At 37.9% G+C, this 13,983-nt stretch overlaps 2 protein-coding genes across 3 annotated transcripts in view; one reads left to right on the forward strand and one right to left on the reverse strand.

The window, feature by feature from the left end:
* Nucleotides 1–3,084, forward strand: part of LOC135082836 (DGAT1/2-independent enzyme synthesizing storage lipids) — a 30,361-nt gene extending 27,277 nt beyond the window's left edge. Inside the window, exon 7 of the mRNA XM_063977599.1 lies at nucleotides 173–3,084. Coding sequence (XP_063833669.1) covers nucleotides 173–364 — 192 coding nt within the window. The 3' untranslated portion in view covers nucleotides 365–3,084. The remainder of the gene's footprint in view (nucleotides 1–172) is intronic.
* Nucleotides 3,085–3,142: 58 nt separating this feature from the next.
* On the reverse strand, nucleotides 3,143–13,735 carry LOC135082974 (AT-rich binding protein-like). Of its 2 annotated transcripts, XM_063977739.1 has the most exons (4): nucleotides 13,521–13,735; nucleotides 12,487–12,612; nucleotides 6,450–6,537; nucleotides 4,940–5,030 (listed from the first exon to the last, which is right to left on the reverse strand). In XM_063977739.1, exons 1-3 carry the CDS (start codon nucleotides 13,653–13,655, stop codon nucleotides 6,490–6,492), a joined length of 309 nt encoding a protein of 102 aa, XP_063833809.1. In that variant the 5' UTR covers nucleotides 13,656–13,735; the 3' UTR covers nucleotides 4,940–5,030; nucleotides 6,450–6,489. The 2 variants fall into 2 exon arrangements, with proteins under 2 accessions (XP_063833807.1, XP_063833809.1); XM_063977737.1 differs by lacking the exon at nucleotides 6,450–6,537 and having other exon boundaries at nucleotides 3,143–5,030.
* Nucleotides 13,736–13,983: the final 248 nt, after the last annotated feature.

Genomic DNA, 13,983 nt, shown 5'->3' on the forward strand with positions numbered 1-13,983 from the left:
AAGGTGACATGTCAATGAAGTTTTCAGTTACTGTTGCCATTAAAAGAAATTAGTACCATTAGTTTTCCGCAACATGGCGAGGGTTTTTATGTTCCTGGTCAGGCTATACCTACTATTTTGGACCTAACAAGTATTATTGCAACCTTTGAATAAAACATGTTTTCACCACCAGGTGGCAGAAGCTATTGAAAAACTGATCGACGAGCACCAGCGAGTGCCCGGCAACATCCTGCTTGCCCTCACAGAGCGCGTCTACGAGATGCCCAAGCGGAGGGCGAAGCCCCGCGACCTCCCCAACGGAAAATGCCAAAACGGCGCCACCTCCAGTGACAAATGTGACAGTGACGAAGCCAAAGTTTCATAACTCCCGCCACTTTTTTGACGTAACTGTAAAAAACTTTTTAAAAGTATCAACGGCCATGTAAAAATTCAGTATTTCCCCGCGCAAATACTCTGTTTTTACACATCTTGGGTTCAAACCCATTTCTGTTTCGGGCTCGCCCGTCCGCCATTTTGTTTAATCGCTATCAAATTCGGAATTACTCAATTTAATATAGAATCATTGATTTTCGTTCTTGGCTCTAGAGCATTGGTTCCCAAAGTGGGGGGCGAAAAACCTGCGACCGCTGTGAAAATGCATTCCAGACTGCTCGATACGACCAATAAATGATCTTGACTGGAGGAGGGGGGGGCGCGGAATTTTTGTATGGTCGAAAGGGGATGCGTCTCAAATAAGTTTGGGAAAAAATGCTCTAGAGTATACGTTACCTAATAAAGTTACTTTTTGGTCTTGAGTTAGTACAAAGATACTTCTAAAATTAAGCATTTGAAATATACTCAGCTTATTCTATTAATTAGGTACGCAACAAAACTGAAACGTCGCAATGTTAACGTATTACAAGTGCTCATAATGTTTGTATTTATTTTAATAAAAAACACCATTAAAAATAAGTTATAAAATCTGAATAACAGGACCGATTTTGTAGAATAATAATATAAAAGTTTGACAATCGGGTGTTGACAACGATGATGGATGACATAACATTTTACTATATGTTTGCAGTTTATGTATTCCATTTTAAAAATATACCATAAACGTTAAAAATCAAATATTTAACGTATTTACGAGATTTAGTTGCATTTATAGAAACAAAAGTTCAAAAGCGATCCAAAATATAAAAACGTATCAGTACAAAACTATGTACAGATCGTTATTAAAGGTATTAAATACTTTTTAAACCTTGAACTAGAATAGAGAAATATCTTGTTGATGTTGGAAACACCAGGTAAAGGGTTATTTAAGAAAACGTAATTTAATACATAAATTATATTATGTATAGTCTGGTCTGCGAGCACGTAGAATTTTGTCCAATGACCCCAAACTACCCCTACCCAAGCGACTGTGCGACGGGCGCCCGCAGTGAGTGTGCGAGCGCGACAGCAATATAATTACGCGCGAGCGATAAGGATGGTTAGCTTGGGGTCATTGGACAAAATTCTACGTGCTCACAGACCGGGCTTTAGTTTGAGTGAAGCAGCGTGATTTTACTAAAATCAAGTTTTATTGGCAAATCATGAGACACTCGAGTGTTTTGCACGATCATATTAAGTTCTCTCACAAACTATTATAAGTTATTATTAGTATCTAAAATGTATTTATTTATTTAAAAATAGAGCATTGCTTATTTATGTTAGTATTTATTGAATTTTACGAAAAATGTGCTACTTAATCATGGCTTTTAGATAAACTCAAATTAGTTAAATTAGATGATCTAGGTGCAAAACACTCCTGTAATAATTTTAATATCGAATTTACATTATTATTTTATATTTTTAGGATTTGCTTTTAATTTTATTCGACATATCAAACAATTATGAATTTTGTGATAGTTTAAAGACATTATTTGTATAAAAAATAAAAATATGCATTTTGTGTCAAATTTTTTTCGTAGTTTGTGTAACTAAATTATATTTATAATCAACAAGGACGTGGTTCGAAGTATGTATGTGTATGTTTATACATGTTTAACTATTAATCCGACACTAGAAATAATTTTACAATTTCTATGTTTAGTGCTTAGATATTTGAGAGAAAAGTCTAATATACGTTCAGACTAGCGGTATAAAATTTACATTGACCAGTTTGGGAATTATTTCACTGGTTTGCCACTTTTGCTTCCAGTGAGAGCATAGACGACTTTTAATCGATCATCAAAAGGGCCCCGGTTATCGATAAGGCAGATGTAGCCACTCGGAAAAGTATGAAAATGTGTCATAAATTGAAAGATTTAAAGGTAATGGAGTCTCAGATGTACTTTGCCTTGGGTTTAATCAGGCCCTGTGTATCAATGTCTTCTGACATAATGATGACGTAGGAATTTGTATCTTGTATATTTGTATTAAAATTCAAGTTTGTTCATCATTATGTTAGAGGTATTGATGATTTTCGATTGCCTTTCTCTAAGTCTACACTTCCTAGTGTGAGGTAATATTAGCGTATGTATTTAACATAAGTTAGCAGTAGTGCTGGCGCTACTATATGTAAGCACTAATATAAAATATTGTGCTTATTTACTTTTGGATGTGTCATGTGTAGAATGAGGACTTAATACACTCTGGACAATCTTGTTAGTTGCACTTCTAAAGAAGCACTGAATTTGGGCAAAATACTAAATTAATAGCGTTTAGTAAAATTAGTAAGTGTGTCAATGTCATTAAACTTTAACAATAATGCTAAAATAAGTTTGAATATATTAATTTATATCATAAAGTAACAACAAGCCTGCTTGACGGTAACCCTACTAAATAAGAACCGATGTACAGTCACGCGCAAAAAAGTATGAAATCAAATAAATATTCCAATCTCTACTAGAAATTATCTTCTTTCTTATAATGAACTTATGGTGATATGTGGTCATATTAATTGAATTCATACGTTTTTGCGCTTTACTGTACATCTTTAACGTGCCAGTTGTGTGTTAGTTCGCCTGCCCCATTTTTGACTGTTAGTAAGTTTGTACTGTATAAATATACTTAATTGCGAATGGATACTTATTTAAGTATAAATATAATATTTTCTAAGTATGCGTGAATTTTATTTGTTTATCCCAATGTAAAAAATAAAAAATATTTTTTAGTCAAATGTATCATAACATTTTATTCAATTAATCTTAACTAATTAAAACACTTTACATATCAGCATTTAAAAAATCTCTTACATTTTATCATTTATTTTACAACAATTCTATTATTTATAGAAATATTTACTATTATTATCAGACTCGTACAAAAATTATCATTTTATAATCCACTCATTTCAAAATACAATTTGAGTGTATTTTTTACATGAACTGTACCTATTAATATCTACAAATTACATCAGACTATGATCTTTGTACACTTTACAAAGTTAGAAAAAACATTTAATTCAACATAAAACATTTACTTTAAAACAATTGTCGCTTTTGTGACTGTATTGAAATATTTAAACAGTTCTTCATTTTATAGTTTCATCATTATGGTAGTTTGTCTGGAAAATATTTAAATTAACCAACATTTCACAAATAACACGATTCAGAAATAAGTAAAGAGAATTGAAAAGATAAATCACCATTAGATAAGATTTAGAAAAATTAATAAAGAATTTTTATAGATAAAATCAGTCAGTACTAAAAATTAAATATATATCGATTATATTTTTATAAGCAACGATATAAAATGTCTCTTATCTCCATAAAATCTATAGCCAGGGTACAAAACAAAATTTTAATTAATATTTTAGTGGCGCCACCTAGCGGTACAAATTAACTACTGTACATTAAAATAAAGTAATAACTATCGAGGAAAAGTACCAAAGGAACTTTTTTGGGCTATTCATCTAAAAATATATTGAGATTTCTCTAGTGTTTAGTATTACTACATCTACTTTTCATAGAAAAACGGGCATCGTTTCCCGAAATAACATACAAAATTGAAATCTATATCTGTATTATTTGACTGTTTTGGAATAAGAATTGGAAAAGTACCAATTTCTAATTTTATTTAACCCTATTTCGCAGGCAAGCTATAGTCCCATCATTATCACTTTTTTATAAGCTTTATAAATCATTATTACAGTATTATTTACTTAATTTGGTATATGTCACAATATACACATTATTCTTTCGAAATTGCACCCATTACAGGCAGCGTCAAATAGTTTGTGACACAACATGTCTTTTTTTACAATAGACGTGTTGACACCATCATCAATCAATTGACGTACTTTTTAAAACTGTCAAAACGAGACTCCTATTTTGTCAACTCAAACTACTTTTTCAATGAGGGTTTTCGCGAATGTAAAATCCGCCAGACGGCAATACGTAGACGCGAGGTCCAAATGCTGCATGATTGGTTATTTTTGACATGACATTGACAGATATGTCAAAATCCACCAAACACGCAGCAGTCAGACCCGACATCCACGTCCCGCCATCTAGCGGATCTTTCATTCGCGAAAACCCTCATTGATGTACTTTTAAAACTGTCAAAACGAGACTCCTATTTTGTCAACTCGATTAAACTACTTTTTTCAATTACAATCCGACCAAAAATCTTAATTTACAGATAATTTAAAATTAATAAAGTTTTTAAGACCAGAATGAAGTGTCTTTTTAAAAAAGTTGTGATTTCGAATTAAAAGGGGAATGGTGTCAAATAGTCTATTAAAATAAGGTTGTGTTTTTAACTTTTTGGCCACTTTGGGCGTTGTGAACCATTTGACGCGGACTGCACAAGCAGCATAAGGTGCAACATTCATCTTGATTCGCCATCCCTACCTACTTATTCACATTGCCTTATAATACACTTCAGTGGCGTCAAACGTCACTTTAGTCCATGAACCGCTCGTCGCTAGGCAAGTCACACAGCGAGGAGAAGAAGTCCGGTTGTAACTGTTAGAGGAAGTCGTTGTAGCTGGGCACATCGTCGAATTGCTGGGTTTGGGTTGTGGGACGCGTGGCCGCGCCGCCCGGACGGTATTGTTGGGGTTGCTAACAGAAATACGGGTTAGAATACATGGAATAAAATTTTTGTCTTTTCTTTTAAAGTTGTTGGTAGTTGACATCGTCTCTATCAATTGACATTTTATGGCGCAGATACACTATGTGCGAACTTGATCGAACATAATGTCAACTGTAGTCCGGTCCCTGAGCACGTAGAATTTTGTCCAATAACCCCAAGCTACCCATCCTTATCGCTCGCGCGTAATTATATTGCTGTTGCACTCGCACACTCACTGCTGCCGCCCGTCGCACAGTCGCGACAGCAATATAATTACGCGCGAGGGCTAAAGATAGGTAGCTTGGGGTCATTGGACAAAATTCTACGTGCTCCGCGACCAGACTTTACCTACATATATCTTATATTTCATATTTAAAAGTTCCCTTATAACGAATGAGTTTATTTTGAAAGATTTTTTTTTAATTTGCTATTTGACAGCTGTTTTCTGAAACATTAATTATGTGTCTTAATTTCTAAATGTGATTTGGCGGTAGATTGTGCAGTAATGGATGGATGAATGAACTTAAACAAAACTTTTTAGTGGAAACAAATTAATAAATAAAGGTCATTCACACGAGTGCTGTTAGGGAAATAAGCATAACACCTTTAGTTTAAAAAAGTAGCATCAGTATAACATCTGTCCATCCCTTTCACTCATAGCTAAACACAGCAAAGAGCGACAGAGATAGACAGATGAGACTATACCTACAGATCACACCATGAGCTAGATAACACATTTTAGCGATAAAGTCAACCAACGCTTTTAATTAGAGCTTGATTTAACTGACTTAGCTATTGTACTTTTAATTTCATAAGCTCGTAGTGTGGACTGCTTTTCTATAAGAAAAAAAACCATCATTTAAGAAACATCTAAATTGTCTTCATAGGTAAAAAAAATTGAACCTACGGGTAAGTGGTAGCGAGGGTACAACAAAAAAAGTATAACAACTAAGAATATAGGCTTTTTGATGTTCTTGCATGATACTCATGAAGTGTATTGGTGTCACGTTTGATTTCAATTTACTTTCAACATTTTAAAGTTTAAATTCAGATAATGGCAAAGAAAAGGCAACCTGCAGAGCTACAATGCGTGCCACAATAAAATATCGTAGTATTATATCGATTTTTTGGTGTTATCATCTAAAATCGACAATATTTTATCGTTGGCGCGCACTTTAGCCCTTCTGCGCGGCTTTTTTAACACTGTGAATTAGCCCATTTATTGTCCCGAAGTAGTGCCAGATTAAAGTAATACTGGGACGTGTAAAAGCGCTTTTTAAAAGGTTATGTGCAGAAAACTTTGTTTTAAGCTAATAAATAAATATCTTAACTTATGGTCTCTCAGCATTTAAGCAATCAAAATCAAACGTAACACCAAAGCGTGGTTAGTACAGAAAGGTGAGCATTACTTGCGCGTGCGCCGCTTGTCTACTACTGCGCCTCAGTTAGCTACATGTGCGGGCGCGGGCCGCGTTGCTGCTGCTGTTGTTGTTGTTGCTAGAACGACGAGGCAGCTGTATAGGGTTACTCCGAAAAACGTTAAGTTTCGGATGTCACCATCTCTCTCAGTGAGAAGGCACACGGTCATTTTGCCGTATCACTGTACACATAGTATGCAGCGCCGCACGGCATTGTCTCGCTCAATCGAAATGCGGTGTGCCTGCGGTGCGTCGCCGGAACGCGCCGTTTGGCATATCATTGGTTATTATATGCAGAACGCCGCAGCGACATCGCTCCGGCGCCGCGCCGCGACCGCACCGCACCGTGTGGCTTCTCCCTCACGCAAAGCAAGATGCCAGTATGAGCGACAGTGACAAAGAGAGCCGAAACTACGTACAGCGTTTCGGAATAGCCCTATTCAGACCGTGTTCGCATGAAGGGCAGGTGGAGCATAGATAAAGGATTGATAGTCCGCGACAGTGATTTAAAAAAAAATCCTACTAATATTATAAACGCGAAAGTTTGTGTGGATGTTTGTTACTCTTTCACGCAAAAACTACTGAACGGATTTTGACGAAACTTTACAGTATTATTATTTATAACCCGGAATAACATATAGGCTATACTTTATGACGATCTGTGACAAACTAAATAGTTTTATTTTAAATAAAAATACTGCCTTTGCCGAGGGTTGGTAGTTCGAATCCCATCGCTACTGGACTATTGTGGTGAATCCACTCGTAGCACAAGCACATTTTAGCTCAGCTCGAGGGCTCAACAAGAGTATTTATTAGTAATTTATATTACACAAATGTTCTTTTAGAAAAGGGGTAGTTTTGATGTGACAATATGTGTTTTCAGAAATGCGTAAGTCCATTGGCGTTGGTGCAGGCTATATCTAGCCCTAATGGGTAGGTAAGGAAAAGCACAGGGCTGTGACTGTGAGAAAGCGAGTTATAAATGCTACTTCTCTATGTATGCATCGTATACTTCATCGGAACACGGTCTGTTACCCTGTTTCACAAACGCCAATCATCCGTGAGCACGTAGAATTTTGTCCAATGACCCCTAGCTAGCTACCCATCCTTATTGCTCGCGCGTAATTATATTGCTGTCGCGACTGTGCGACTGGCACCCGCAGTGAGTGTGCGAGCGCGATAGCAACATAATTACGCGCGAGCGATAAGGATGGGTAGCTAGGGGTCATTGGACAAAATTCTACGTGCTCACGGACAGACTATAGTTACTTTTTTCGTTAAATTCGATTGGCGGGTCGAAACCGAGTTATAAATAATTTGCTCGGTGTGATTTAAGCTGTGAGCGTGTTAAGGAGCTGTGGGCAAAGCATGTTAAGAAACAGATTAGGTTAAAACATAAAGATAAAGAGTATAACATCGACGTAACAAAAGACATTGATTTTGAACCATTGGGCGCTTGGAAAACTGCGTAATGTAGTTAGTTTGTTACTTGTCATTTACATTCGTCAATTATTTTTCGTTTATTCAAATTACGCGTTTTATAATTAGATACATATGTATATCTTTTGTTTTTTCGATGCTCATAAACTAGTTTATACAGAATTAAATTAAATTTTAGTTATATTGCTGATTGTACAAAATAAAATTACTTGTAATGTTAAGTACAAATTTTTAAATTCTGTTTAAACATAGTTTACTTCACAATAAATAAAAACCAACACATTAAATTAAGATTTTTTAAAAATAATTTCAATAATATGTTAATCAAAATAAATAGGTTTGTTAATAAAATTGCAGCTATAAAATAACCTTGGCTGGTGAAAAAAAGAGAAAGCCAGATAGAGAAAATGTGAGTGACTTGCAGTTATTGACTATGATGCAAGAAGAGTACATTGCTGTGCACTGATGGAAGTTTAAGACTATTTATGAGAAAAAAAAGGATACAATGAAGTGGATGTGTTTGAGAAAAGTGCATGGATTTTACCTGACTCGATGTTGTCCAGAAATAGTAGAAATGTAAGCTATTATCTGGGACGTAATGTCCTGAAAAAGCTTAGCTAAACATGGGTCCCAGCAGTAGACATGTCTCGTACACTGATAAAAGGTACCGTCGTCGATTCCTGAACCTCGGATCTGTGTCCTGATCTTTGGGTCTCTGTCTGGTTAGTTTTTACCTGTTGTAGAAGGTGCCAAAGGCCGGGAATTGAGGGCGGCTTGGAAAAGCAGACTAGTTAAGCTGTAAGAGTACGCAACTTTTGTTGTTGTTGCACAACACAGAAGTTGCGAACCATTGGTAATAAGAGGTGGGAATAGTCCGGTAAATTGGTTGAAAGGCGTCGACACCCGGATTCCTCCTAGAGTCCCGGTTTGTAGAGCCTGATGCCTTAGTTCTGAGGCCTATTCCATAAATACCAGGTCCTGGTTCCTATTTTCTGGGTCCTTGTCCCTGGATTCTGGGGCTTTACACTAAGACCAGAGTCCTATGCCCGTTTTCACCATCAATCCCTAATTTTTAAGTTTCCCCCTATGACCATAATTTTCCTGTTAATTGTTACTATAGGGGTCACTTAAAAATTAGGGATTGATGGTGAAAACGGGCATTAGTCTCTGGATCCTGGTCCAGGTCCTTTGTATCTAAGTCTAGCTCCCTAGGTCTTGGTTTCCGGCTAGCTATTGGTTACCTGCTGCAGCAAATGCCTGAGGCCGGTGTTGGAGGGCAGCATGGGCCGCAGCAGGCCGGCACTGGTCGAGGAGTGCCGTCACCCGGTCTGCTCCCTGCTCCTGTATGGCGGGTGTTACCTGGTGCCTGAGGCCAGGGTCGGATTGCATCATGGCGCGCATTGGACAAATCAATCTTCAACTGTGGAAATAGACTCGTACGGTAAAAGGTTGCCGACGTCTAGCCCCATACCTGGACCCTGGTCGTTGTGTCCAGCTTGTTGCGTCCTATTAGGTCCCTGCCCAAGTAACATTTTACTCCATTTAAGAGTAGACTAGTCGTTCACATGTACTCCACAAGCTGTGTATGTCAGCTGTATACGAGCTGTATAGCTTGCTATAATGCTTTTATAGAACCAGTTTGGGCACAAATTAGACAGCCTTAAGTTCACTATGGCTGTACATTAGCAGTATAATAGCATTATAATAGCAGTTTAAGTAGTAACATCGGACTTAAGGCTGACTTACGGCACTATATGGGACGCATTGTGAACCATACAACGTACGTGAGTGTAATAAAGAGTAACAAGTGGCTAAATGCACAGCTTTCAAAGTTATAAAGTCCGACAAAAGTACTCCAATGCTACATAAAGTTCACGTGTGTCCTAAATTATTTCCACATTTTAATATTAGTTTGGTATTTGTACGTGAGTGCTAAGAGGGAAACAACTCGGGCGGATAATCATTTATGCAAATAATAACACGGGTTTTAAATACTTAATAATGTTAATGCCATTGGGAATGCAACTTTATCGTGAAATGTATACATATTTACAGCTAAAATATTTACGCGCCTCTGTAAAAACGCGATATTCATTTTAAAATATTTAAATCTGGCTGAGAGGAAATCTACAATTTTCAGTTTTTGATATTGTATTGGCATTATAATTATATTACGGTAATTAATTATAACATGAAACCAAAACTCAATCGCTCTATCTGCAAATTTTGTAATAAATCTGCATTAATTTTGGAGATTTATTTGGTAAATATTTTAGGTTATGTAGAACAAAATGGTGGAAATGAAATACGGCTATGTGAACTGTTATAACTCCGATTTAATGCGGTGAGCGTATATTAGGTTCACATGTGTTCTGTTAGAATGCTGTTATCTATATGAAGTTCCACATTTGTACCACTACAGCGCTAATGTCTATAAATTTATTCTAATGTGAACTTATGTACAGCTTTAAGATGTGCCTAGTTCAGGTCAATTGTGTATCTTTAATTCTTTCAAATACTGAAATTTTAGAGATCCGCAATAAAAATTTTAATGTCCGTTAAATCGCCTAGCCCAGCTACTAATAGTCAAGTATGAATACCTAAAGCATCAGACGGTAGTGTTCCTGGTTTAAATTCGTTTATTATGCCTGACAATTTATTCAAAGCGGAATGAGGAATACGATTTTCAATAGCCCATGTTCTTATTTTTTTGCGAAAGGTTAAATAAATAATTGTCCAAATCAAAATTGTATTCACTATCACTAGAACTGCAATCATCACACTCTGATATCTGTATATTTTGAAGGGAACTTTCAGGTTCAGGCATAATATTTTCCTCTGCATCATGTACAGAACCACCATGAACAACTAAAAACAGGCTTGGGGAAAAGTGTAATAGAATATCACATTCACATTCATGTTCAGCTTAAAGCAAATAAGAGTAGTACTTGTGGACAAATAAACTGCTATTGATGTTAATGGACAACACATATAGTCCTTTTAACAGCCTACAGTGCACATGCGAACCATTGAAACACTTTTGTACAGATAGTAAAAAAAGGTTATTTAATTATCACAAACAAGTCCTACTACAGCTACTAGCTGTATAACAGTCTAAAACAAGTAAACATAACAGCCTTTGGCTTTATAAATGACCACGTGTGTTCTATTAAAATGCTAGCTCTATAACATCGTACAAGTAGGCCGTTAAACAGCGATTGCCGTATCTCTACCCTCCTATAATGCTCTTAGTCAGACGGCTGACTAAAGGATAGTTGTTAGAGTATTATAACACCAACAATCGTATAAAAGTATAACTCTACACTAGTCTACACTCCTATAAGTCCCTTAGACAGGTATAGGTGTAATTAATTGCAATAATACAGCTTATACATCACGAGTGAACTGTACTAATGCTTTAAGTACACATTGGAACTAAATGTGAACTCTTAAATGGAGTAAAATGCTACTTGGGTGGTTCCTGGCTAAAGTCTGTTCGCCGAGAGTTGATAAAAAAAAATATCAGAGGTTCTAAACTCATTATAAATTGCGGCCCGCTAATTATTTTTGTCGATATAATGAAAAAGTTGGTAGATTATTTGGCCTGGCCTTTTTTTTTGGCCTGGATTCTCGGCTCGGTTACAATTTAATTTTGGACTACAATTTATAAGAATGTTCTAAAAATACGAATTATATATCAAAATCTACTAAACGATTTCGCACTACTAAATCATCGTTCTCTTTGCCTCAAATCTACCATAAAAGTAGAAATCTACTAAAAGTGGTCACGCAGCTGTGGCCGGGGCGCTTGACGACAGCTGCGTGGCTCGTACCATGGTACTCAGTGCGCGTTGTGACAAACGACGTCCGCCATACAGAATGCGATAATTAAGCGACAGTCGCTATTGCAAGACATTTCATATTTATCAACTCTCGGCGAACAGACTTTAGAAGGTGGCAAAGGCCTGGAACGAAGGTCAGCAAGGGTCAGCAAACTGGTTAAGTTCCAACGGCCTCCGCAAAAACTCACTAATTTCTCCTTGAGTCTTGGTTCGTAGGAGTTGGTCTCTCGAACCTGGGTCCTTGGTTTTGGTCCCTAACACCTGGATCAATAGTCCTTTGCCCGTTTTCACCATAAATCCCTAATTTTTAAGTGACCCCTATGGTAACACATGACAGGAATTTTGTTCTCAAAGAGGTCACTTAAAAATTAGGAATTGATGGTGAAAACGGGCACTAGTCTCAAACCTGGGTGCTAGTCTCTAGATCTTTGGACCTGGGTCTTAGTTCTTATGTTCTTCCTGGGTCCTTGGTCTTCGCTCCTAGGTCTTAGCTCCATTCCTAGACCCCGGTCCCTGTGTTCTGATCTTTGAGTCTTTGTCAGTTTAGAGTTACCTGTTTTAGAAGATGGTAAAGGCCTGGAACGGAGGGCAGCAGACTGGTTCAGTTGCAACGGCCCCCGCCAATACCCATTCATTCCTATTTGAGTCGGTCCGTGGGAGCTGGTTCCTCTAACCCTTCTTTTTAGATCTTTGCACCGAGCTCCTAAGTCCCTGTTCTTCCTGGTACCTGGCTAGCTATTGGTTACCTGCTGCAGCAGGTGCCTGAGGCCGGGGTTGGAGGGCAGCATGGGCCGCAGCAGGCGCGGCTGGTGCTGTGCGCCGCCGCGTAACTGCTGCTGTAGCTGCTGCTGCAGTTGATGCTTGCGTTGCTCCTGCAAACGGTAAGGTAACTGAGATTTAATCTTCATCTTCAAAGGCTCAGGGCGCCTGTTGCATTAAGTGGGAGCTGGGTACGCGATAGAACAGCCAAGATAACCCTTTCGCGTAAATGCGCAGTGGCAGGGTTAAGGACAGAACAAGTGATCTGGCGGTTATAAACATAACATGAGAAGATAATTAAGAGAAAAACACAATTACAAGAACAAAAAAAAACCTTTCAATAGTCAGAGACAGACAGACAGCTTTAGTATGTATGACAAGCATTGGGAGAGTACAGATGATGGTCGAATAAGATCTTTATGGCTGGTGAAACCATCAGCAACAGGAGTAGACTATGTCCATCTGGAATTGGACTATTCTCGCACTTACCGTAGATGTCGTAAGAGGTAACTAGGAGACAAACATGCGAACATCAAATGGGGAGTGTAAGCACAATCCTCTGGTAAATTATAGAGTTGTTTTCCTGCCAGTGGAGACTAAAGGACCCTTCAAACTGAGGCGTGAGAAGGCCCTGGAGAGGCGCCACTACAGCGCTTACCCTTGCTTCTAATATGAAGGTGCCCTAAACAACCTGGTCATAATATCATAATTCGTCTCAGCATCAGCCCATGTATTGTCCCGAAGTGGTGGTAGCGCAAGCTATATTTGTGATGCCTATAAGGACCCAGGAAAGGGTCTGCATACTGCATAAAATCTTAAGACTCTAGCTATTTAATCAGCTCACCTCCAGCTGCTTGTAATGCTGCTCTTGCTGATGATGATGGAAACATCAAATGAAGAGTGCAAGCCCGATCCACTGGTAAATTATAAAGAGTTGTGCTCCTGCAGTGGAGACTAAGGTGCACCTGCAAAGGCCCAAACGACCTGGTGATAGTGACGTAACAATACGTCACCAGCTCACCTCAAGCTGCTTGTAGTGCTGCTCCTGCTGCTGGGCCGCGTGCAGGTGCTGCATGATGTCCATCTGCGACTTGAACTGCTGCTGGTGCGCCGCCTCCAAGCTCTGCTGGAGGTGCTGGATCACCTCCAGCTGCATACACAGCCTTGGGAGTGGCGAGTGGAGGCCTAATTGGAGACTGAATGATCTGATGATGATCTAATGAGATCTTCATGACTGGTGAGACCATCAGCAACAGGAGTAGACTATGTCCGTCTGGATTTGGACCATACCCACACGTAAAGTCCGGTCGCCGAGCAGATCAATTCAATTCAATTTCAAAATATCTTTATTTCGTAAAATAATGTTACATTAAAACAGTTCTAGTGTACATTTTTAATCCTAGGCTGTTATAAAAATTAACATTTAACTGTTTTTAAGCTAATTCGCTTGTTAAAAACTTATGAAATATACATTTTATCTATAT

This window comes from Ostrinia nubilalis, chromosome 22, assembly GCF_963855985.1.
Source record: "Ostrinia nubilalis chromosome 22, ilOstNubi1.1, whole genome shotgun sequence".
Lineage (NCBI taxonomy): Eukaryota > Metazoa > Arthropoda > Insecta > Lepidoptera > Crambidae > Ostrinia > Ostrinia nubilalis.